Source organism: Ailuropoda melanoleuca, chromosome 2 (assembly GCF_002007445.2).
Source record: "Ailuropoda melanoleuca isolate Jingjing chromosome 2, ASM200744v2, whole genome shotgun sequence".
In the NCBI taxonomy this organism is placed as follows: Eukaryota; Metazoa; Chordata; class Mammalia; order Carnivora; family Ursidae; genus Ailuropoda; species Ailuropoda melanoleuca.
In genome coordinates, this window is record NC_048219.1 from 190,835,657 (window position 1) to 190,858,554 (window position 22,898).

A 22,898-nucleotide genomic window follows, 5' to 3' on the forward strand; every position below is an offset into this window, starting at 1 on the left:
ATATGCCGTGTTCATGGATTGAAATTCAATATTGTTAAGACATCAGTTTTCCCCAAACTGATCTCTAGATTTAACTCAAACTCAATTTATATTTAACAGGTTTTGTTTTGTAGAAATTGAAAAGCCGATTCTAAAGGATATATGGATCTAGAAGGGCCAAAATAATCTTTAAAAAGAAGAAAAAGATTTACACTGCCTGATTTCAAGACTTACTAGAAGTTTACAGCAGTCAAGATAGTGTGAATTGGCATAAGGATAGAAAAAAATAGAAAAATGTAACAGAACAGAGTCCAGAAATAAGCCAATATATAAATTGCCAACCGATTTTGACAAAAGTGCCAAGGCAATTAGATGGAAAATGGAGTTTCCATTTCATTAAACAAATGATCCTGGAATATCTGGATAACCATATAGAAAACAAAACAAAACCTTAACTCCTACCCTACACTATACATTAAAAAAAAAAACTAAAAATAGGTCCTAGACCTATATGTAAAGCTTAAAATTACAAAGCCTCTAGAAGAAAACATACTAAATAAAATATCTTCAAAATTTCAGAGTGGGCAAAGATTTTTTAGACAAAACACTGAAAGTGTTAACCATAATATTAAAAATTGATACATTAAACTGTATCAAAACTATAAACTTCCGCTCATCATAAGACAAAATTAAGAAAATGAACACTCTGACAGGAAATATTCACAATAAATATATACAACGAAGGGCTTGTATACAAAATATTCAATGAACTCTTACAAATCAATAATAAAAAAGACAATCCAACCTCTAAAATGACCAAAAGACCTGACCAGACATTTCACAAAAGAAGATATACAAATGGTCAATACCATAAAACCATAAGAAAAGGTGCTCAACATCATTAATCACCCGGGAAATGCAAATTAAAACCACAATAAGGGGGCGCCTGGGTGGCTCACTCGGTTAAACGACCAACTCTTGATTTTGGCTCAGGTGATGATCTCAAGGTTGTGAGATTGAACCCCCTGTCAACTCTGCTCTGGGTGTGAAGCCTGCTTAAGATTTCTCTCTCCCTCTCCCTCTCCCCTGCCCCTCCCCTCTCTCTCACTAAAAACAAAAACAAAACAAAAAAAAACCCACAATAAGATACAACTTGTTATATCCTCTATGATTACTAAAATGAGACTGACTGACAGCACCAAATGTAGGTGAAATTGTGGGGCAACTGGAACTCTCATGCATTGCTGGTGGGAGTATAAAATGATCAAATTCCACTCCCAGGCAGTAGTATATCAAGGTGGGGGACAGGGTGGTGGGAGTGGTCTGCCCTAGATCAGGCAGCAAGGAGGTGCAATATCTGTGGAGAATTTAAACACAATAATAAAACCAAACCAACTAAAACATCAGTTCACTTTATATTATCACCATGCATTCTAAACAATGCCATATGATAAAATACACTATCTGCTGGAGTGGACCGTTCCCACCTCACCCTTTGTGATGCTATTCACTCAAGAAAAATGACAACGTATGTCAACAAAAAATGCTACGTACAGAAATGTTCAGAGCAGCTTTATTCATTATAGCCAAAGTCCGAAAGCAACCTAAATGTCCATGACCAGGAGAATGGACAGACAATTGCAGTATATTAACAAGGTGGAATATTACTCAGCCATAAAAAAGAGCAAAGCATTGTGGGTAAATTTCATAAACATTATGAGAATTTGGCAGGTGGAAAATTGAACCTGATTAGGTCCTTGATTGCCCAATTGCATCTTAGGGCTTTCTATCTTCTCCCACAAGGATTAACACAATGCTTGACATGCAGGGGCCCTTGGCAAACACTTTCTGAATGGAGGAATGTATGTTGGGGATGCTGGGTGGGAATCTAACCAAGGGCTGGGACTTAACTTCTCCAAACAGCAAGATTCAACTAGGAGTTCTTGGAGCTGGTTAACAAGAGGCCATAGCCCCTTCCTCTCTGGTTCTTGTCCCAACCAAATTTATCTGCCTCCAAACCATCTTCTTCCACCTTCCCTTTCCCTCTCCATTTCCCAGGGTGGTGGCCTTAGCATCAGTTAAATCTTCCTTCTCAGGCTGTCTGTCCTCCAGGCTGATAGGTTCATGCAAGATCTGAACCAGGATGACGGAGTCTGGGATGTGGGCACCTAGGGTTCAAGGTAGCCACACAAGACCTGACAAGTAGGAGGGATCGGTGGAGAACTTCCCACTATCCTCAACAAGCTCTCAGACTCCCCTGCCTTCCCCACTCAACTCAAATGCAGAACCAAAAGCTGGTGTTCAGGCCAAGGCCATGTGGGCTGCTGGGTGTTGTCCCCAGTCCAGTCTGGACCAGGGACAGCAAGGAAAGACCCAGGGTTTGGGTGCCAAGAGACACTCCAATAACACAAGCCCCTGGTCCTACATGGTAGCAGTGATGCTTTGCAGGGGCAGAGTCTTGACTAGAACCCAAGCCTCCAGTCACCACCACCACCCCCCCCCCACAGATCTTCCTGCCACACTAGGCCCTCCTGGATAGGGGAGAAATGGGCAACAGGGCTGGTCACTCACTAACTGAGGCTGCAGGCTGCCCTCATTTCTCTACTCCCAGCGTTCTCAGCACACATTCCCAGAGACCCTCAGGAAGATTCTACAGGAATGAAAAATGAAGGAAAAAGGATGATGGACTACGAAAGAGATGTGGACGGGTGCAGGATGCGGCAGTTAGGCAACCGGCCTTGAAGCCTCCTCCTGAGCCCAGAAGGGGTAGGAGGACGGAGCAGCGAGGGCAAGGGCAGTGCAGGCACCAGTTGCTTCAAAGAGGAGGGTATGAAGTGGGGGAGGGGAGATGGGGAATTTGTCTAGAAGCTGCATTTGCCAAGCAAACACTGTTTTAACAATTACAGTGTTATGGGGACGCTGGTCTTGGAGAGGAAGCTGGAAGGGATAAGGCTGCGAAAGGGGCTGAGTCCATGCCTGATTGGATGGATGGATGGATGGATGGATGGATGGATGGATGGATGGATGGATGGATGGAGTGAGTGAGCGAGTGACTGACCAAGTGAGTGAGTGCGTGGGTGAGACTGTGTGAGCAAACCTCAGCCCTCCCTCGGTCCGAGCGGCGCTCCCCGCAGGGGTCACTGCGCGCCCCGGGGCCGGGACGGGGGCGCAGGCGCGGCAGGCGCCGAGGCCCTCCGGGGGGGCGGGGCGGACTAGAGGCGGGGTTAGGGAAGACGCGAACACCAGCCAAACTTCCGGTGCCTGCAGAGCGCGGAGCGGCGGCCGCACAGATAGAGGCTGCACGGGCAGAGGCTGCAGGGCGGACGCACGGCAGGGCGCAGCCATGGTCAAGATCAGCTTCCAGCCCGCCGTGGCCGGCATCAAGGCCGACAAGGCCGATAAGGCGTCGACCGCCGGGCCGGCCCCGGCCGCCGAGATCCTGCTGACGCCCGCTCAGGTAAGAGGGGCCGGGGGGCTCAGGCTGGAGTCTGGGGGCGAGGCGCGCCCCGCCGGCCCCGGGAACTGTTCGAGGCGCATCGGGGTCCCGGAGCCGTGACCGGAGGGAGTGAGGGTCCGGAATGGGCCCTCCAACCCAAAGTGGGGAGGGGGCTTGGGTCCTCTCCAATCCTCCTCTCCTAAAGCGGCAGCCGAAAGCAAAAGTCCGGGGAGTGGGAGGGGTCCGAGTCGCTGGTCCCCGAGTGGGGAAGCACTCAAGGTCTCTTCCAAAAGTGGAGGGGCCCTACGCGGCTGGCCCCAAGACTGGGGAAGGGGCCGGTAGGAGGAAGTTGGAGGCATGCTGGTGGGGGGTATGCGTCTGTTTCTAATCAAGGGGGAGGGGCCGAGAGTCGAGCCCCAGGTGGGGGATGGGAGGAGGGCGGGGTGTTGTTTTCCCAAAGTAGAGAGGTGGGTCAGGATTGGTGGGGAATGGCTGGGGGGTGGGGGGGAAGGGTCTGGTGCCATCGAAGGGGGAGGGGCCGTTGATTTCGTCCCAAACAGGGGGCTGCGAGGGGCGGGAAGTGTGCTTCAGGTCTGCACCTGAATTGGTGGACCAGAAAGTGAAGAAATGGAAATAAACCAGAACCGGCACCGGCCCGGCTGCGTGTCTGGGATTCGAGGTTTGAGGTTCGAGGTTCGAGGTTATAAGGCGAGGCGCCCAGATCTCACCCCACCCCCTGCCGTCTAGACCTCACCGCTCCCCTCTTGTTTCCTCTCCCAGCTCTCGCTCTGGGCTGCTCCCTCCATCCCGCGGGGAGGCTCCCCCACTGCCCGGGTGCCCTCCCGCATCCCGGAGGCTCTTTGTGGGGGCGGGCCTCGGTGCACCCCGCCCCCTCCGGCGTCCTCCCCCTCCTCCCCCTTCCCTCCGGCCGAGGGGAGAGAAGGCATTTCCGCCAGTGGAAAACTGTCTGAGCTGCGTGGAGTCTGACCCGGAGAGGGCAGGACGCGTGGCGGGCAGGGAGGGGAGGGAGAGCTGGTCCAGCCAGGCTGTATTTTTGCTCCGGCAAAGGTGTCCACGTAGCCGTAGTCTCCGGCGGTCTTGGGGTGCACCAAGCGGTCGCATCTAGACTGCACCTCCAAAGTCTTTGTCCACTCCCCTTCTCTGCCCGCTTCTGGCTTCTGATGAGTCTTCCTCAGCGCCAAGGTCCCTCCCCAAGTTTTGTGGCTCAGATTCAGCCTTGCCCGGAGTATTACCCGCGGCCTGCAGGGGAAGACTTGGGTCCTGGGTGGCGAAAGAGAGGACACTTGAGAGGGGCCTCAGAGGTGGGTGTCAGATCCTGAGCAAAGACCCTGAGTGAGGAATGCACAGAGAAGCCGCAGGCCAGCTCCCCTGCCCGGTGTGGTCACTGCATCATCCAGGACCACCTGGGTTGGGTTAGGGGGTTGCTAAGCACCCCCAACCAGAGCAACTCCATTTTCATCCCATGTGTAGACGGGCAGGAGGCATTCCATATTTGAACACCCTGGTCTGCAGCTTTAAAAGTTTGCAAGGGTCTCTTCAAGCTTCCTTCTTCCCTTCACCAGGGAACCAGCTTCCTCTCTTCCTCTCAGCCCCCGGACGGAGCAGGGCTGGGACCTTGCCCCTTTTTTCTCCCAGGGCCTGCAGCCCAGCTCAGGCCAGGAATTCAGGCCCTGCCTCTGAGGGCTGTTAGGGTTCCAGCAGAAGGGAGGACCAACCAGACAGTAGGAGGATGTAATTCAAAGTCTGAGAAGGCCCACCAAATTTCACAGGAGTGGCACATTCTCCAGCCGCAGCCTGCTGGTGGTGTGGGGCTGGATGGCAGATGCCGGCATCACCTGGGTAGAGTAACTGATACCCAGCTTCTGGCGCTGAAATCCAGCGTCCTCTCTTGCCCCTCAGCCAGCGTGAAATGGAAATATCAACATCTTCCTGGTGCTGTTTGTAATGGCGGGGAGCCTGCGAGCCTCCTCTCCCAAACCTTGCTAGTGGCTCAGGGTCCCCTGTGTCCCCTGTGTCTTGATTTGGCACGGTGGAGCGCGGGGGGCCCAGGAGGAGGATGAAAATCCTGGCACCTCTAGGACAGAGCTGCGCATCAGTGAACGATCATAGCTCCCCAGGGCCCTGAGGTGATACAGAGGGGATTTGGATGTTAGGTGTTGGTTCTGCCCGGCACCTGCTGGAATTGGAGCAGGGGAGGAGAGTTCATTGCTCTGGGCCTGTTGTGCCCTCACCTGGCCAAGGCGCACATCCCCACCCCTCCACCCCACCCCCCGCGGTAATAGGGAGTGGATGGAGCCCCCCTCTCCTGCCTCTGGCAGTGAGCACAGCAGGTGCCCACCGTTCCCGCAGAGGGCCACGATTGAGTAGGGCACGAAGCAGAAGGTGGGTGGGACAGGCAGGCCGACTGGGAGGCCCAGCCTTTTCCTTTACCAAGACAGAGCATTTGAGGTTTGCCCCATGCTGATGGGGACGCAGAGGAAAGCTTATTAGAAGGTGTCTTCTGGCTGAGGGCTACCTGATCACCCTCTTTCGTTACTGAACTGGACTCAAAAGTCAGATAGAAAGCCCTGGAAGGACCACTTGGTGAAGAAATGAGTTTGTGAACGCTCTCAGCCCTGAGCTCCCCTGTGGCTGTTGGATGAAAACGTCCACCTGCGTGCCACCCCAGGGGGCCAGGGTGAGGCAGCGGCAGCACCCTCAGGGCAGGGCTCCCTCCGGCTTCTGAGCAAAAACTCAAATACAAGGAGGATTCTGTCCCCGGACCTGCTGCTGGAAGGAAGTGCCTCAGTGGGCCGGGAAGGGATGGGGGTGGGGGCCCAGCTGGGCCTCCAGCTGCCCACCCTCCCCTTGGCGCTTCCCTCCGAGGTAATGAGAAGCCTGCGCTGATGGGCGACTGGCGGGGAGCCAGCCTGGAAAGTGGGCTGGCCGGGAAGCATCCCTTCTTAGCACGCGCTGGCTAGATCATTTTTCCCCTTTGGAGGCCTACCGGCCAGCCCTGCACCTCTCCACCCAGCTCCGTTCTCCCCTCGATCTGCCTGTGCCTGAGTGCACACACACGCGCAGCCAGGTGTAGGCATGTGCAGACAGGACTGGGCTGGGGGGCTGCGGATGGGCTTTGGGGGCTACAAGAGGAGAGAGACATGTTCAATACCATCCTTTCTTCAGCGCCGGCTGATTTTCTCCTTGGCTTTGCCTTTGATTAATGGCTCCTGCGTCGCCCCCTCCCCCAGCCTGCATACCTGGGGATCAGATTTCACTTTCCGAGTCCTGGCCTCAGGCTCTTGGCGGGAAGGAGCTGGGTCTCCCGGTGTGGTTGTGGGGGGGGTCCTCTGCCAGCAGGGAGGGCGGACCTGGCCGGGCATGGAGTGCTCCTGCCCCAGTACCCGCTGGCCCTGCCGGCCGAGCTGAGGGTCCTGCCCCGGAGGCCGGGTGGGGGGCTTCGGGTGGTCCGGTCCCAGGCCTGCCCGACGGACTTGGGCTTTAAGCTTTTGAATACATCACAGTGGTTTTTCCCTTCCCTTTCTATTTCCCACTCTTTTCGCTTTTCTGGGCCGGTCCTTGCCTGTTTCAAGGCTGTCAGCAGACCGCCAGGGAGGCTGAGTTCCTCTTAGAAAAAAAATGTTTATGGTAAAATCATGGAAGGGCAGCGCGGCTACCCGCCCCCCCCCAACACACACAACTCTCAAAGTTCTCTGTCCCCAGGAGAGCTCTTCCAGCGGCCAGCTTTGCGGTTCCTCCTTTGGAGCCTTTGTTCTCTGGAGTCTTGTCTTGACTGTCAGGAACCGAATAGACGCAGAGCAGAGGGTTGTGTGGGAGTTCTCAGGGGTCCATGCGGTGAGCCCAAGCCGCTGAGCCACACGACAGGAATGGGGTTCCATGACCCCCTGTCATTTACCCAGCTGCCTGTACATTGAACCCAGTTCTGTGTGCTCCGAGGCCCACTCCCCCTACCCCCACTCGGTCTGTCTGTCTCTCACACACAACACATCGGTGACCTTGAATGTGGTCTGCAGCCTGGGAAAGCAAGATGCTAAGGGGGAATGAAGCTGAGGAGGGCCAGGCAAGAGCCCCTCCCACTCCAGCTGCCAGCCTGGGCCACAGCAAGTGCATTTCTGGCCCCCCGCCAGCCTCCTCCCCTAGCAGCCTGCAATTGTAGTTTAATCTGCTTGCAGTTAATTTGGACATTGTTACCGAGGAACTGTAGCTGGGGGGCTCTCCAGGAGCCGTGGGAGTCCGCTGAGTTAATGCTCCAGTTGGCCGGGTTCCCCTTGACCGCGGTGGCCCTGGCTTTGCTAAACCATTTAATGAGTGCCATTGCGGGCCTCAGTGCAGCGGGCAGGGGAGGCCCAGGCCCCTTTTGGTCCCCGGACGGCTGGCTCACGTGCCCCACACGAGTGCACAGCGAGGCACTTTGCTCAGAAAGCCCAGTTGCCTTGGAAACAGTAGGCAGTGTTTTTCTACTTTCTAAATGGAAGCCCCCCCACAAAGGCCTGGCTGCTCCATGTGGGGGGTGACATTTCCCTGGGTCTCCAGCATGACGAGTGAAGCAGCCGGGTGGGGGTGGTCTCAGGAAGCAGGCTTCTCCACGGTTCTGGGTGAGCCAGACAGCCAGGAATCCCCAGGTTCTCTGTTGTATTGTGTGGGGCCCCGTAAGCAATGGCAGCTTCCGGGCAGATTCAGGGGCCCTCCCTCCTGTGTGGGGCTTGGTATCTGAAGTCCCTTTTGTCTGAAAGCAGGGACATCCACGGCTCCCAGTCTGCCTTCTGGCAAGCTCTGGTCCTGCTTTCCCTTCCAGCCTGCTGCTTGGCCATGACACTTGTGGGGTCCCGGCCCTGCAGGCAGGAGGGGCACGCGCTGCGGAGGGCAGCTGAGCCTCAGGTATGGACTGGGGGGTTGTCAGTCGTGGTGGGATCGGGAGCTGTGTGTTAGCCCCAGACATGGGAGGGGTATGTCCACTGCACATCTAGGAAAGGTGGGGGATCCTCAGCCTGCCCGGTGATCCCCTCAGAGTAAGCACGCAGGGTGGTACCCAGGGGGCCCCCTGGAGGCCGTTTTCTCCTCTGCCACATAGCCACCACCATGCTCACTCCTCCCCAAGCCCTTAAAAACACCTCCCCAGCCAGAAGCCGAAAGGCCGCTTTAAAACCCGGAGGCCTCCTTGTTTGTGGACTTCCTCCGTGGAGCTGGCCCAGAGGCTCCTTCACTTGTGGCCCATTGACTTTGTTTTGTTTTGTTCTTTTTAAAAGCGGCTCTCCCAAGCTTGCCTCTCTGGTTTTCCTGAATGCTGCAGGAGCAAAAGCGTGGCCAGTGTGTAGCCTCAGCAGCTGTCCAGGGCCTTGGCCCTGCAAAGGAGAGGCTCAGCTGAGAAAAATCTGCTATTTTTATCTGGCACTTCATCCTTGACAAAGGGCTTTCAGGTTCTTTGTCTCTTTTAATCCCTGCGTCTTCACATTTCCAGAGAGAAGCTGTGGAGGGGAAGGTGGCAATGCTCCCCTCACGGGGATCCCAGTCCCTGCTGGGGCCCCTCTCCACTTCCGGTCACCGCTCAACCCACTTCCCCCGCTGGTGCAGGCAGCCTGGCCTGTCTCCCAGGTCAGCCATGGTTCTTTGGGACCCAGTCAATACTCTGGAGGAGCAGAAAGGCCAGCAGCTCATCTGCAGGAGCCCCTGGGGAGCTTGCTCTTTGTGGGCCCCCCTGTGGCAGCAGCTGTCCCTGTGGGACCTTGGTTAGGGAACCCCAGGGCACCCCAGGGTGTGAGCCAACGCCAGCCAGGTGGGTGGTCTCACGAACTTGCCTCTCTGGTCTTGGTCACAGGCCCCCCCAGCAGGGCTGAGGTGGTGGGAGCCCCAGCGCTCAGCTACTGAGTTTGGGGCAATGGGTTTGGCTTCCCACCCCTGCCAGGCGAGCTCCCTGGAGGGCAGACTGGGGTGGTGGGGAGCAGGCTGGGCCGGGGCACTTCTCTGTCCCGTGGTGCAGAGGCTGGGCACTAGCTGGTTTGGCGACAGATGTGCCCAGGAAGGGGGAGGGGCCTCCAGGTGCTTTTGTCCTTTTCCTGGGTGTGGCTGAGTGGGAGAGCCCCAAGCAGGGAGGCGTTTGCCCCTCTGATGGTACTCCCCATTGCTCCCCGAGACCTGGGCCCCATACCCTGAATTCTCTGAGCCAGGGGCCCTGAGGGATTGGGACCTGAGCAGCCCAACAGGCCCCGTGCCCCACCCCCACTAGGCCAGGCTCCTCCCCTGTGCTGTGCTGAGAGATAAGGGCCTATCTGTCCCAGGTACCTGGGACCTGAGCTGCGTCCCCAGCCCCCAGGGTAAAGGGAAAGAGGACACATGGCACAAAGGGGGCTAAGCCGGCAGTTCATGGCATACATGGAGTGAGAAGCTTCTGGCGTCCAGGCTGGCACTCCTTCCCTTCCCCCACGCTGCCTCAGCTCCTGGAGGTTGAGGGGGGGTAGTCTTTGGGACCGGACTCTGCCCTCACCCTGACTGTATCTGGACCCCATGGAGAGGGATTGAATGGGGACAGTGGAGACAGAGGCTGGCCTGGGCTTCTGCAACAGCTCCCAGGAGGGGTTCGGGCCTGGGTTCGGGCAGGGGTGTGGGGGGTGGACGTGAGACGTGACATGAGAGATGGCCAAGGTCACGGAGCTCCTGAAAAGCCTGAATCATGACATGGTCAAGCAGTTTTACTAAGTTCTACACACACACCTTGGTCCACCAGCCCAGACATGTGTGGCCTGGAAGAAGGTCAGCTTAACTTGCTGCTTCTTGGCTGCCCTGAGGCGAGGGTCCTGAGCCCGGCTGGCTCCCCAGAGCGGGTTTTTTCCGGGAGCCTCCTGCCTTGGCCTCCCTGATGGCAACTGCTGCCACCGTAGCCACGTTTCCTTCCTGGCAGAAGTGCCCTGGCTTCTGGAAGCCTCCAGACTTCACCCTTCAGGCTCCACTCCTGACAGCCTGTGTGACACTGCCAGCCAGTTGCCAGTGTGGGGCCGAAGCTCACCCCCCACCCCCGGCTGCACTGTGCCCAGCAGGGATCACAGGCTCAGGGCTGCCTGGCCAGAGGGACAGCAGCACCATACCCAGACCCCGTGGGCCTCCTGGAACCTCTGTCTCCCTCAGCCAGTGACCACACCCTGCCACAGCCTTCTTGATGGAACCTAGAAACCACCTCCCACTGCCCCGGTTCCGGTCCACCCTGTGCACTACCGCGTTTGGGTGGATCCGAAGCCTTCCTTGGCTCCCCATTGCCCAGAGCAGCAGTTCCAGCCTGCCCAGTGCACCCCAATTCCTACAGGTTCCTGGGTCTGGTGCAATTATGAAGGCCATGTCTGTGCTTCCCCTATTCTGTGTTTAAGAGAGAATACTGTGGTCACAGCTGGGATAATGAAGAGGACTAATGGCCTGGGTAATCCAGATGGGCCTGCTTGATCTCAGGGGGTCATTCTGTGTGGCTTCGATGTGGGTCTCCGTTTTTCTTTACCTGGGAGGAAACTGGGGAGGCCCTGGCAAGGCATTCCTTCCAAATGATGCTGTGTGTGTCCCCAGCACTGCCCTTCCCCCTCCCCATCATTCATCCCCCCGCCTCCAGCTTGTCCCCAGGCTCAGTGCTGGCCAGCACAGTGAAGTCACACTTGGGGAAAGGGGCAGGAGGATTCCGGGAGGGACAGGACCACCATCTGGCTGAACTGCACTGCAATCCACAGGAGGAGCGGCCCCCCCCACAGCGCTACCGGAAGGGGGGCTCCGTGGGCGGCGTGTGCTACCTGTCGATGGGCATGGTCGTGTTGCTTATGGGCCTTGTGTTCGCCTCCGTCTACATCTACAGATACTTCTTCCTTGTGCAGGTGAGGCCAGGTGGGAGGCAGGCATGGGGCTCAGGGAAAGGGGGTGTTTAGAGGGGACTGCAGGGAGGTGGTGGGAGTGGCAGTGTGGGCCGTGAGAGCCAGGTGCTCGGGCTTGTGAGGAGAGGGGCAGCAGGTGACCTGCCCCCGGGTGGGAGTGGGTGCCCAGCCAAGCCCAGAAACCCTGCGTCCTCCCGCCAGGGGGCCTCCTTGGGCACATGCCAGCCCACGCGGCCCCTTGCCTGGGCCAGGAGATGGGAACAGAGCCCGGTCCTCTAACCCTCACGGACCCTGGTAGACTGTCCTCACCTGTTTTCAGACACCTGAGGTCCAACAGGGAACTCTCCCAGGAGCACAGTTAGCAGTGGGGGAGCTGGAACTGGAATCTGTGGCCCCTTCCCACACTGTCACCCTGAAGTCTTATCACCAGAAACTCAGATCCAACAGAAATTGGAACTCTGTGATCCCTCCAGAGCAGGACCCTGTGCCCAAGGGTCATGCTTTAAGGACTTGCGTTCCTTGGACGTTTATTTGGATTCTAAAACAAGGAAGGTAGATGGTGGGTTAACGGACAGATTCACCACCACCCCTTCCTGCAAGGGGCGGCCTCCACCCATGGCAGCATCCCGGGTTATGTCCTCACACAGGCAGTCAGGGCCTGCAGCTGGGCGGGAGAACCGGTCACAGTCACCGTGACCTTGTGATCAGTCCAGACCTGGGAGGGAGCCAGTGCCCCCAAGGTAGTTCAATTAAAGCTCGAAAGAATAACCCTAAAAACAACACACAGGGAATTTCAGCTCCCCGGACAGAGAGGCTGGGAATTGCCAGTCATTTACGACCCATGTGACCTCTCCCCACCCTCAAGCAATGGTTTTTAACTTGCTACTTTGTTTTTTCCATGATGGAAATTACTGAAGAGTTTTTGTATTCCATGTGACTTTCCCCTGGAAACCTCAGCTCCCACGCACCTGCCGACTTCCCTTTTGTTTGGCATGCCCCCCCCACCTCCTCCCCATCTTCCCCCTCCACGGCCAGCTCCCCATATGTTCCTAGTTCTCGCTCTCCCCGCCCCCCTTCAGGCCCTTCCTGAGGACCCGAGGACCCTTCTGCTCTAGGTCCTGGTTCCCTCTGTTCCCAGCCCCAACTTGTGCTCTCCTGGGGCTCCTCACCCCACTCTGCTTGCTGGGGAATGGGGACACCTCAGAGCAGCCTCCGAGTCTGTGCCCTGGACAATGTGATTCATGTGTGATGATTCAGCCCCCTGGGAGAGCTGACACGAAAACAGAGGTAGGGCCATTCTCCTGATGGCAGGCCAGTAGTCTGCCCACAGATCTGGGGGGCCCTTGGAGAGGGACAGGTGGCCACACTGGTCCATGGGCTCAGCTACTTGGCTTCGGTCATGTCACACTGCCTCCCCCGCCCTGGATAAGGGGGTGATTCGGCTGGCCATTCACATACGGGCCCAGGGTTTGTCAGGATTGCTCAACGGGCACAAGGTCCTGGGAAGGTGGTGGGACTTGTGTGAGGTTGGACACGGAGCTGGCTGCCTCTCAAAGACTCTCCTGCCTCCCGGGTACCCCACAGGGCCCATCCTGTTCAATCCGGGGCTCCGCGTTTGCCCCTGAGAGCCAAGGAGGTTGTCCACCAAGGACCCAGCAGAGCCAGCTCACCCGCCCTCTCCCTGACTCCCCATGTTTCTCAGTTTCTCCATCTGTGAAATGGGTCTCATTGGCCCACCCTTCCCGCTTGCTGAGGCCCTGGGGTCCTGGCGCGGTGGGGTTGGCGGGGTAGGCAGGGTGTCTGCGCTAAGGGCACTGTGTGACCAGTCTCTCTGTCTCCCCCCCCCCGCCTTGCTCAGCTGGCCCGAGACAACTTCTTCCACTGCGGGGTTCTCTACGAGGACTCCCTGTCCTCCCAGGTCCGCACACGGATGGAGCTGGAGGAGGACGTGAAGATCTACCTCGAAGAGAACTACGAGCGCATCAACGTGCCAGTGCCCCAGTTTGGCGGCGGTGACCCCGCAGACATCATTCATGACTTCCAGCGGGTGAGGCCGGCCGGGGCTGGGGCAGGAGTGGTGGAAGGGTGTCCTGAGGACCCAGAGCCCCCCTTCCATCAGGGGTCATGAGAAAGGAGAGCAGGAGCGAAAGGAGAAGGCCAGTGGCCCTAGTCCCTCCTTTGAGTATGTACCGTGTAACGGCAAGTATGGGCAGGAGACGGCGGCTTAGTTGCTCGGGATTTTAAGGACACTGCTTTCGTTACGGAGGCAGTGCTTCTCACTGAACGCGAGCTAGCCATGGTGGATCTTCCCCTCGGCCACCTGCTCGCGGCAGACGCTGGCCACCATGGGCAAGGCCAGTGTTCCTGTTCACTGGGTAGCTTGTGTTAACGTTTTCTGGAGTTGTAGCGCGCCCACCGTCAAGGGCATGGAGTGCACAGCTTAGTGGATTTTCCCAGAGGCTACACGCAGTGCCATCCAGATCAAGATGTGGAATTTTGCCGGTGCCCCAGAAGGTTCCCTTGCGCCCCTCCCCCCAGCCATGCCCCCTCCCCAGCGGTAACCATCCTTTGCACTTCTTTTTCTTCCCCCTAAGATTTTATTGATTTATTTGAGAGAGAGCACAAGCAGGGGTGGAGGGAGGCAGTGGGAGAGGGGGAAGCAGATTCCCTGCTGAGCAGGGAGCCCACAGGGCTCGATCCCAGGACCCCAGGATCATGACCTGAGTGGAAGGCAGCCACTTAACCCTTCAAACCCGCCCACCCCTTGCACTTCCGCTGCCAGCGACAGTTTTGCGGCTGGTGAAACGCAGGCTCCCCAGCTGTCTGTCCCCCGTGCTCGCTTCCCAGAGCTTCCTAGGGATTCTCCAGTGCGATCCCTTCGCTCTGTATCCTGGACGTTCTTGTCACTGCAGCCTGCAGGGAGCCAGGGCCAGAGCATCTCCTGCCGAGGGTCCAGGCTGTCCGCAGGGACGACAGGACCTCACAGGGGTGATAAAATGCACGCTTGGAACGTTACTGTCTTCCCCAGACCCCAGCTCTGTGACCGCAGCAGAAGAACCCTCATAACAGCTGAGGCGCTGGACGCTTGGTGTTTTTCATGTAGCGAGTGGAAGCTTCCACAAACACGGGCGAAGCGAGGAGCAGGAATTGGGGGGATCACAGTGGCATGGCAGTGCTGGTGCCTCTGCTGGCCGGAGGTCTCCTGGCCTGCAGAGCCTGACACGGCCCCTCCTCCCGCTCAGGGGCTCACCGCCTACCATGACATCTCCCTGGACAAGTGCTATGTTATCGAGCTCAACACCACCATCGTGCTGCCCCCCCGAAACTTCTGGGAGCTGCTCATGAATGTGAAGGTGAGCAGCACCCCTCACGGCATCTTGCTGCTCCCCCCCCGTGGGCGCCAGGCCTGGGGCAAGGGAGGTTCCTGCGTTGGGGGTGTTGCTGTCAGCTGGGCCCAGCACCCCAGGTTGGTCCTCCGTCCTCCATCTTCCTTCTCCCACATCCAGGTCAGCGCCCCCCCCTTTTTTTTTAAGATTTTATTTATTTATTCGACAGAGATAGAGACAGCCAGCGAGAGAGGGAACACAAGCAGGGAGAGTGGGAGAGGAAGAAGCAGGCTCCCAGCGGAGGAGTCTGATGTGGGGCTCGATCCCATAACGCCAGGATCATGCCCTGAGCTGAAGGCAGACACTTAACCACTGTGCCACCCAGGCGCCCCAACGCCCCCCTTTTTTTCTCCCTATTGTGCTCTGGCTCCCTGTCTCGCGAAGAGTCCCGAGACCAGCTTCCTCAGCCCCCTAGGCCGTGCCCCACGTGGCAATGCAGGGAACCCCCCAACCAGCACTCCCCCTTGGGCGGGAGACCAGATTCCCCCACATGCAGCATTGGGGCGCAACCAGAAACTGCTTGGGAGCATTCAGAGGACGAGCCATGGGGGCTGTGGATGGGGGAGNCTTTACGTCCTTCTAAGAGCGTGTAAGTTGTCGTCATCCTCGTTGTCATTCTTGCTGCCCCTTGAAAGATGAGGAAACGGAGGGACAGAGAGGTTAAGTAACGCCCCCGAGGTCACACAGCGGGCAGTCTGGCTCCAGCTCTTGAGCTCTCTCACCCCGTCAGTGCACTGCCTCTGGGTGAGTCTGGGTGTCGACTCCTGAGCCACCCCCCCCCCCCCCCCCCCCCCCCCCCCCCCCCCCCGCCCCCACCCTCAGGGTCCTGAGGTGCCACTCAGGTTCCAAGGCTGGTAGCCTCTGTGGCCCAGGCAGCACCGGCCAGGACACAGTCCTCACTGAGATTCTCTCTTCCCTCCCAGGGATCAACAAGCGAGGGGCCAAGAACTGCAACGCCATCCGCCACTTCGAGAACACCTTCGTGGTGGAGACCCTCATCTGTGGGGTGGTGTGATGGCCTCCCCCTCCAGGCCCCACCCCTGCCCTCTTCCTTGTTTCTCTTCCGGCCACTCTGGCCCTCCTCCCTGCCCTCGCTTAGCTTGTACTTTGGACACCTTTCCATAGATGTGACGTGTCTCCTGGTTCCTTTCCAGCCCTGCCTGCCTCCCCGTACCAGAGCCGTGACCTCTCGAGGCCCCACCTCTTCTGAGCTTCCGGGTCTGGGGGACAGGAGGGCGCCCCGGGGTGGTTTCCGTGACCACCGTCCTGCAGTCAGGTCCGCCTGGGCTGGCCCACAGCTGCGCTGGCAGCCCAGGGGAAGGGCTGGGCGGAGGGGCTGGGCTCGGGGGGGTCCTGGGCGAGGGGACAGGAAGGATGTGGTGTGGGGTTCAGAAATGTCTGCACAGTTGGGAAAGTCCCAAAAGGCTTGTTCCTTGGACAGTCCCTGTGTCCAGATTCCCAGATCTGGGCTAAGGATGGGGGAGTGCCCAGGGATGGGCTTACCCAGAGCACAAGGGAAGGTGGAATCCTAGGGGCTCCCCCCAGGACTCCTGTCAGTGCCTTCAGCCCACCAGTGGGAGCCTGCAATGAGAGGTGAGGATAAGTCTGTCAAGCACAATCGTTCTCTGAGTGGAACCAAAGAAGGTAGGAGCCAGGATACCCCTGGCCCCCCAGGAGCACAAGCATGGGGTCCTGCGGCCATGGCCACAGGCATGGAACAGAGGGGGGCCGCTCCCACCCTGTCGGCGGGCAGCCCTGCGGGGCTGAGCGCTAAGCAGAGCCGAGGGGGTGGGTTCGTTGCTTTCTCCAAGCTTGGAGCTGTTTTAGAAGATAATGTGGGGGAAAGGGAGAGCCACCTGGTACTTGTACACCCTGCCGCCTCCTCGTTCTGAAATTCCGTCCCCCTCGGCTTTGGGGGAACGCAGCCTTTTTTCCTTTTCCTTCTCACTTTTGCATGTTTTTACTGATCATTCAATATGCTAACCGTTCTCAGCCCTGAGCCTTGAAGAGGAGGTTCCGATGCCTCCGGTCAGACTTAGATGAAACTCTTAAATGCTTTGTATATTTTCTCAACTAGATCCCTTTTCAGAAGTGTCTGTAGAATAAAAATCTTTGACTTCTGACTTGGACTTGGGAGCAGCGGGGAGGGGTGGGCGGTGGGGGGGGGCAGAGGTGGGGCCATTGCCGGGTTCAGCCAAGGAGGGTCCGTGTCCCCTCAGTCCTCACACCTCGCTGAGCCAGGTGAATTCACATATTACAGGAAGGAGGAGGAAGGGGCTTGGAGACCAGAAGTAACTTGCCCAAGGTCATGCTGCTTTCAAGTGCCCATAAACCACCCCATTTAGTTCCGCACGGAAGATGACATCATTATTGCTTGTCCTTAAGTGCAAGGACGATGTAGCTTTCTGCAGTTTCGAGGCAATTAGTAACCATCCCGGTGGATCTGAGCTGAGGTTGGCATGAGTCACAGGGTCGCATTCTGCAGGGAAGGAGGCAGTGGGAGAGCCAGCCCAGAGCTTTGGCCGGCTGGACCCCAAAGACAGGACCTGGGGCGAGTGTGGGTGCCCACGTCCTTGTGGCTGGTCTGGCTCACTAATCCTGTGAGGGACATTAATGACTCAGGTTAGTGCAGACACACCTTGTTCTCAAAGGCAGTCTCGCCCGGACGTCAGTCTACATGCAATGCAATCACAAAACGCTGATAGGATTTATTGTTTGACTTGACACAGTTCTTTTGGGAAAGTCAACATGGGGAATGGTCTGGTAAATTCTCAGAAAGGGAAAAACAGTCTCCAGGTTTTAAGCATCATAAACTACCATAATTAAGGAGTTACATGTAGCAGAGGAGGTCGATAGGACAATGGAGGGCCTGGAAATTGTGTTAAATATAAGGAAATTTAATGGGGTATGTATAGGTTTCTTTAAGTGGAACAGCGGGCTAGTCATTTTGACAAAAATTAACCTGGATCCTACTTCCCTGTCACAATATTAATTCTGGATAGACCAAAGTTGAAGTATGAAATGAAGGCAAAAAAAGTACTTAAATGATTTGAAAGAACCTTAGAGAAGGGAAAACCTAGGCATGATACCCACCAGTTACGACTTGACTGTGGAAAACGAATTTACGTGCAGCCAAACTCCATGAAGTCACAAGATTTACAAGAGGGGCAAACTGGGCGAGATGTTTTTGAAACTCAGGACATAAAAAGGGCTATTTTCCTCAATATGCAACGTTCTTATAAATCATGAAACATGAACAACCCAATAGGTAAATAGGCAAAGACCATGAGCAGGCAGCGCAGAGCAAGGAAAATACAAGTGGATCATTGCTTAAACATGAAAAGATGTGTAATTGCAGTTACATAGAAAATGCAAATCAAAATTAGGAAGACGTATCTTTGCAGGTCAGGGTTTTGTTTTTATTAAATATTTTGCACTGTGAAGCATTTACAGCATATAAAATGCGGCATATGAATCATGAGTATATAAGCAATGAAGCATCATGACCAGTGTGTATCTGGAGACACCAGCCCACTAATGAATCAGAAGGCTGCCAATACCGCTGATTTCCTCGTGGACACCTCTCCATTTGCCGCTAACAAACCACCACTCAGACTTAATGGCCTCTCAATGGCAGTTTACTATTTTTCCTGGTTCCCAGGGCTGGCTGAGTTTGGCCAGCTCTCCGGAGCTGCTCACTCCTGCTCAGCATTCAGCCGGGAGCTTGGCTGGGCTCCCATTCCAGGGTACCCCTCCCCTCCCACGCCTCACTCAGCTCGGCTTCTAATCAATACCCTGGCCCGCCTTAGAGTTTGGCAACCAAGCCCCAAGCGAGAGGAAGCCAGAGGCTTCAGTCCTCTTAAGGCCTGGAATCCAAAGTTCCAGAATGTTCTTTCATTGCATTGACGGTCAAAGCAGGTCACAAAAGCAGCCCTGACTTAAGTGGAAGGGAAGTAGACCACCTCTAGATGGGGGGAGAAGCGTTCTGTGCTCAGGGATGCAGGGAACATTGGCTCCTGTGTTCAGAGACACCCCCCCACACATCATTCCACCCCCTCCCCTCTGTCCCCCCCCCATATCCTGTGAGGGACATTAAGGGCACATCAATTCTTAGGTCTAAAGACAACCATGAAAATATGTCAATTTTCTTTATATTGATTAGGCAATCCAGGCTAATTAATGACGCCTATTCTGAGTTTCTGTGCTTTGCTTTGTAATTCTACCACATACCTAGGAACTCCAGTATAGTTTTACTTGGATTTGAACATTATAAAAATAGTCATAAAGTACATGTCTTATTCTCTGACTTGTGTCCTCCCACAACCTTTTATTTCTAAGATTCATCCATGTTAACGCCTATATTATTTAACTCATTTATGTGGCCGTGTATCAATCTGTTATGTGAATATGCAATTTAATTACCTACCCATCCTCCTAACAATGAGTATTTGGGTTCTTTCCAATTTTTTACTGTTACAACAATGCTTTAAAGAACATCTCTTTTACAAGGCGTCTGGTGCACCTGTCCAAGGGTTTCTCTTATTTACACCTAAAAGTGGAATATTGGGTCACAAATAAGCAAACGTTCAACCCACAAAATTCTGCCATTTTGTTTTGTATAAGGAATCAAGCCAATTTACATTCCCACCTGTGCAGCATAGGTGTTCTCCTTGTTCTGCATCCTTGCCAACACTTAATGTTAACAACCTTCAGAACCTTTTATTTTTTATTTATTTATTTATTTTTTTGCCAGTGGACTGAGGGTAAAATGGTATTTCGTGATGGCTTTCATTTTCACCTTCCCGATTACTAGGAAAGTGGGACGAGTTTCATATGTGTATTGGACCCTCAAATTTCCTTTTCTATAAAATGCCTGTTTGTGTTCTTGGGGCACCTGAGTGGCTCAGTTGGTTAAGAGTCTGACTCTTGATTTCAGTTCAGGTCATGATCTCAGGGTTCTGGGATCCAGCGCCATGCTAAGCAGGGAGTCTGTTTGAAGATTCTCTCCCTCTGCCCCTCCCCTGCCCCAGGCATGCAGTCTCTCTCTCTCACACACACACACACAAATAATTAAATCTGTAAAAATAAATAAAATGCCTTTTTTGTGTTCTTTGGCCTATTTTTCTATTGGATGCTTTGTTTTCTTCTTTTTGACTTGTAGGTGTTCTTTATGTATTTATGTATCTTATACAATCTTTATGTATTTTGCCACTGGTGTATGGCAAATATCTTACCCACATTTATGACTTGTCTTTCTCACTTTCTTTGTTGTTTCTTTGATGAACAGAAACTATTGGTTTTAATGTAGTCAAATTCATCCATCTTTTTCTTTATGATTATGGCTTTTTGCATCTTGTTTCAGAAACTTTCCTATCCCAACATTGAAGAGATACTATCTTACGTTTTCTTCTATTCCTCAAGGATTATTTTAGAATCTTTCTAATGTGTTGTATATTACATTTAAACATTCCCTGGAAATTATTCCCTGGTATGGTGTGAGGTAGGGATAACCATTTGTTCTGTTTTCGTTGTTTTCCTTTCCCCACTGAGCTGCAGTGTGTGTCTACAATGATCAAGTTTCCCTATGTGTAGGTCTGTTTCTGGGCTTTCTGCTCTGTCCTATTAGGTCTATCCTTTGATCATAATCACACTTAAAAAATCCAGATATCTGGTAGTGCAAGTCTCCTACCTTGATTTTCCCCAGCGCCATGCCTATTCTCAGCCCTTTGTTTTCATATGCATTTTAGAAACAATTTATCAAGTTCTGTGAAATGTTCTGTTGAGGTTTTAATGGATGTGTATTGAATCTATATATCCACTTGAGGAGAATTGAGGTTGTTATGATACGGAGTGTCCTGATCCATGAACATGGCACTTTAAAAATTTATTTGGATCTTCAATTTCTTCCAATACAACTTTATACTTTTCTCAGAGGTCTTGCTGATCTTTCATTAGATTGATTCCTGAGTCTCATATTTGTAGTTATAGTAATTATACCTCTTTGTCCCTAATGTACAGAAATGTAATTTATTTTCGAGTATTGATCCAGTGAACTTGCCGAGCTGTTTTCCTTATTCTAAGACATTATCTGAGGATTCTTTTGTATTTTCTACATAGGCCCTCTATTAGTTATGAATAGGTTTTGTTTCTCTCATTCAAATAATTAAAACATTTCTTTTTCTTATCCTGCCTCACTGAGTAGGAGCTCTGGTATCATGGTAATGGTCATAAATCTTATTTTTTCTTTATTCTTAAAGGGAATCCATCTTGAACACTGTTTTAGCTATAGATATTGGGAGAATACTCTTTCTTAAGTTAATTGAAGTTGTCCTCACTTCCTAGTTTGCATTTTTTTCTTGGTTTTTTGTTTTGTTTTGTTTTTTGCTTTTTAAAGATTTTATTTATTCATTCGACAGAGAGAGAGACAGCCAGCGAGAGAGGGAACACAAGCAGGTGGAGTGGGAGAGGAAGAAGCAGGCTCCCAGCGGAAGAGCCTGATGTGGGGCTCGATCCCATAACGCCGGGATCACGCCCTGAGCCGAAGGCAGACGCTTAACGACTGAGCCACCCAGGCGACCCCCTACTTTGCATTTTTAATCAGGATGTATGTTGAATTCTTTCATCAAATTTTTTTTCTGCACTTACCAATATGATCATGTATTTTTCCTCTTTTAATTTGTTAATGTGGTGTATAACATTAATAACTGATTTAGGCATAATGTATTATCCTGTTTCTACACTATTGGATTCTGTTTGCTCGTATTTCATTTAGGAGTTATTGATATATGTTTATTAGTAAGGCTGACCTGTAATTTTCCTTTCTCATGCTCTCCTTGTCAGGCTCTCATGTTAATGGATCACTGGTCTCATAGAATGAGTTGGGGAGATTGTTTTTATGGTTTTGCTTTGTTTCTGTTTAATAATACCCAGTCTTCTCAAGTGTGGACAAGTCCTCTCGTATCAATCATGGCAGTAAAATTGGTTTGACAAGAATCAAATTTTAAAGTTCCAGAAATTTCACAGCTAGGACATTACCACATGGATATACTCAAACAAGTATACAAAAAATATCTCTACAGGGTATTTTTTATTGTAATAGCAAGAAACTGAAAGCAAAAGTCCCTCAACCGGGGACTTATTTTTTAAAAAGTGCAGGGTTTTTTTTTTTCAATTATAAAGAACGAGGTAGATCTATTTGTGTTGAGGTGTGAAGTTCTCCAAGATCTATAATTAGGGTTAAGCAGATGGCAGAGCCAGAATATATGTCCCATTAGTGAATTTTCTAAAAGATAGCTATGGATGTGCATATACTATTTCTGGAAGGATACTCAAAGCCAAGTAACACCAGTTACCTCTGGATAGCAGGGACGGCAGGAGGCGTAGGACTTTCTGTTCTTCTATGTCATGAAGATACATTCTTTTTCTAATCCAAGCGTGTGTGAGTGTATATACACACACAGGCACGCTCTGCAGCTGCGGGGGAGGGGGGAGGGCCTGCTGGTTGAGGAGATGCCCTCACTGTCAGCCAATTGCCCACAGTCCCACCGTCTCCCCTCTGGCTCTCCAGGTCTGTCCCCCTCCTAGAAAGCAATCCCTGTATGAGGCCCAGGTCTGGCCTGAAGAAGAGAGTGGTTGGAAATGTTAAGTTGACACATATAGGAAGCTCTGTAACCTCGTGCAAGTGTTACTATGGAAACCAGAGCCTGGGCGGTCTCCATGGAAACCCTTCTCAGCCTTCTGCCTGAAGGAGTTACCACCCACTGGTGTTGAAGTCTTACTTCGCAGGGACCTCAGAGCTTCAATAAATGCTTAGGGAGAAAATGGTGGACAGGTCCCTGCCCACCCCAGGGATGTCGGGTGGGCTCTGGGCACCCCTCGCTGCCTGCCCAGGAAGGAGAATGAGTCCATCGCCAAGGGGGGCATAACACATATGACACCCGAGGCAGTGTAGGCAGGGTCCCCAGAGTGGACATGGGGCCCATGTCTGGAGGGTGCAGAGCATCTGGACTCCTGTGCTGGTCGCTGGTGGGCTATAAGGCCGTGGAGGGCTGATGCCACCTCGGGGCTCTGGCCCGCCCCTCTATAGAATTGCAGAGCTTGAACTAAGTCATTCCGAACATGGGTTGCATGTGACCTGGCAGCGTGGGGCTCAGAGGAGGGAGACCAGACAATGACCAGTCAGCCACCCTGGGGACTCATCTGAGCTTTGAAGAGCCGTGAGGAGGAGTGGCAGGC

At 53.6% G+C, this 22,898-nt stretch overlaps 1 protein-coding gene across 1 annotated transcript; it reads left to right on the plus strand.

Moving 5' to 3' along the window:
- The first annotated feature begins 3,222 nt into the window (after positions 1 to 3,222).
- ITM2C (integral membrane protein 2C) lies at positions 3,223 to 15,678 on the plus strand. The gene is made up of 6 exons (XM_034642635.1): positions 3,223 to 3,436; positions 11,140 to 11,280; positions 13,136 to 13,324; positions 14,520 to 14,852; positions 15,048 to 15,252; positions 15,587 to 15,678. The coding sequence occupies exons 1-6, from the start codon at positions 3,323 to 3,325 to the stop codon at positions 15,676 to 15,678; spliced, it is 1,074 nt and encodes a 357-aa protein (XP_034498526.1). The 5' UTR covers positions 3,223 to 3,322.
- The last annotated feature ends 7,220 nt before the right edge of the window (positions 15,679 to 22,898 follow it).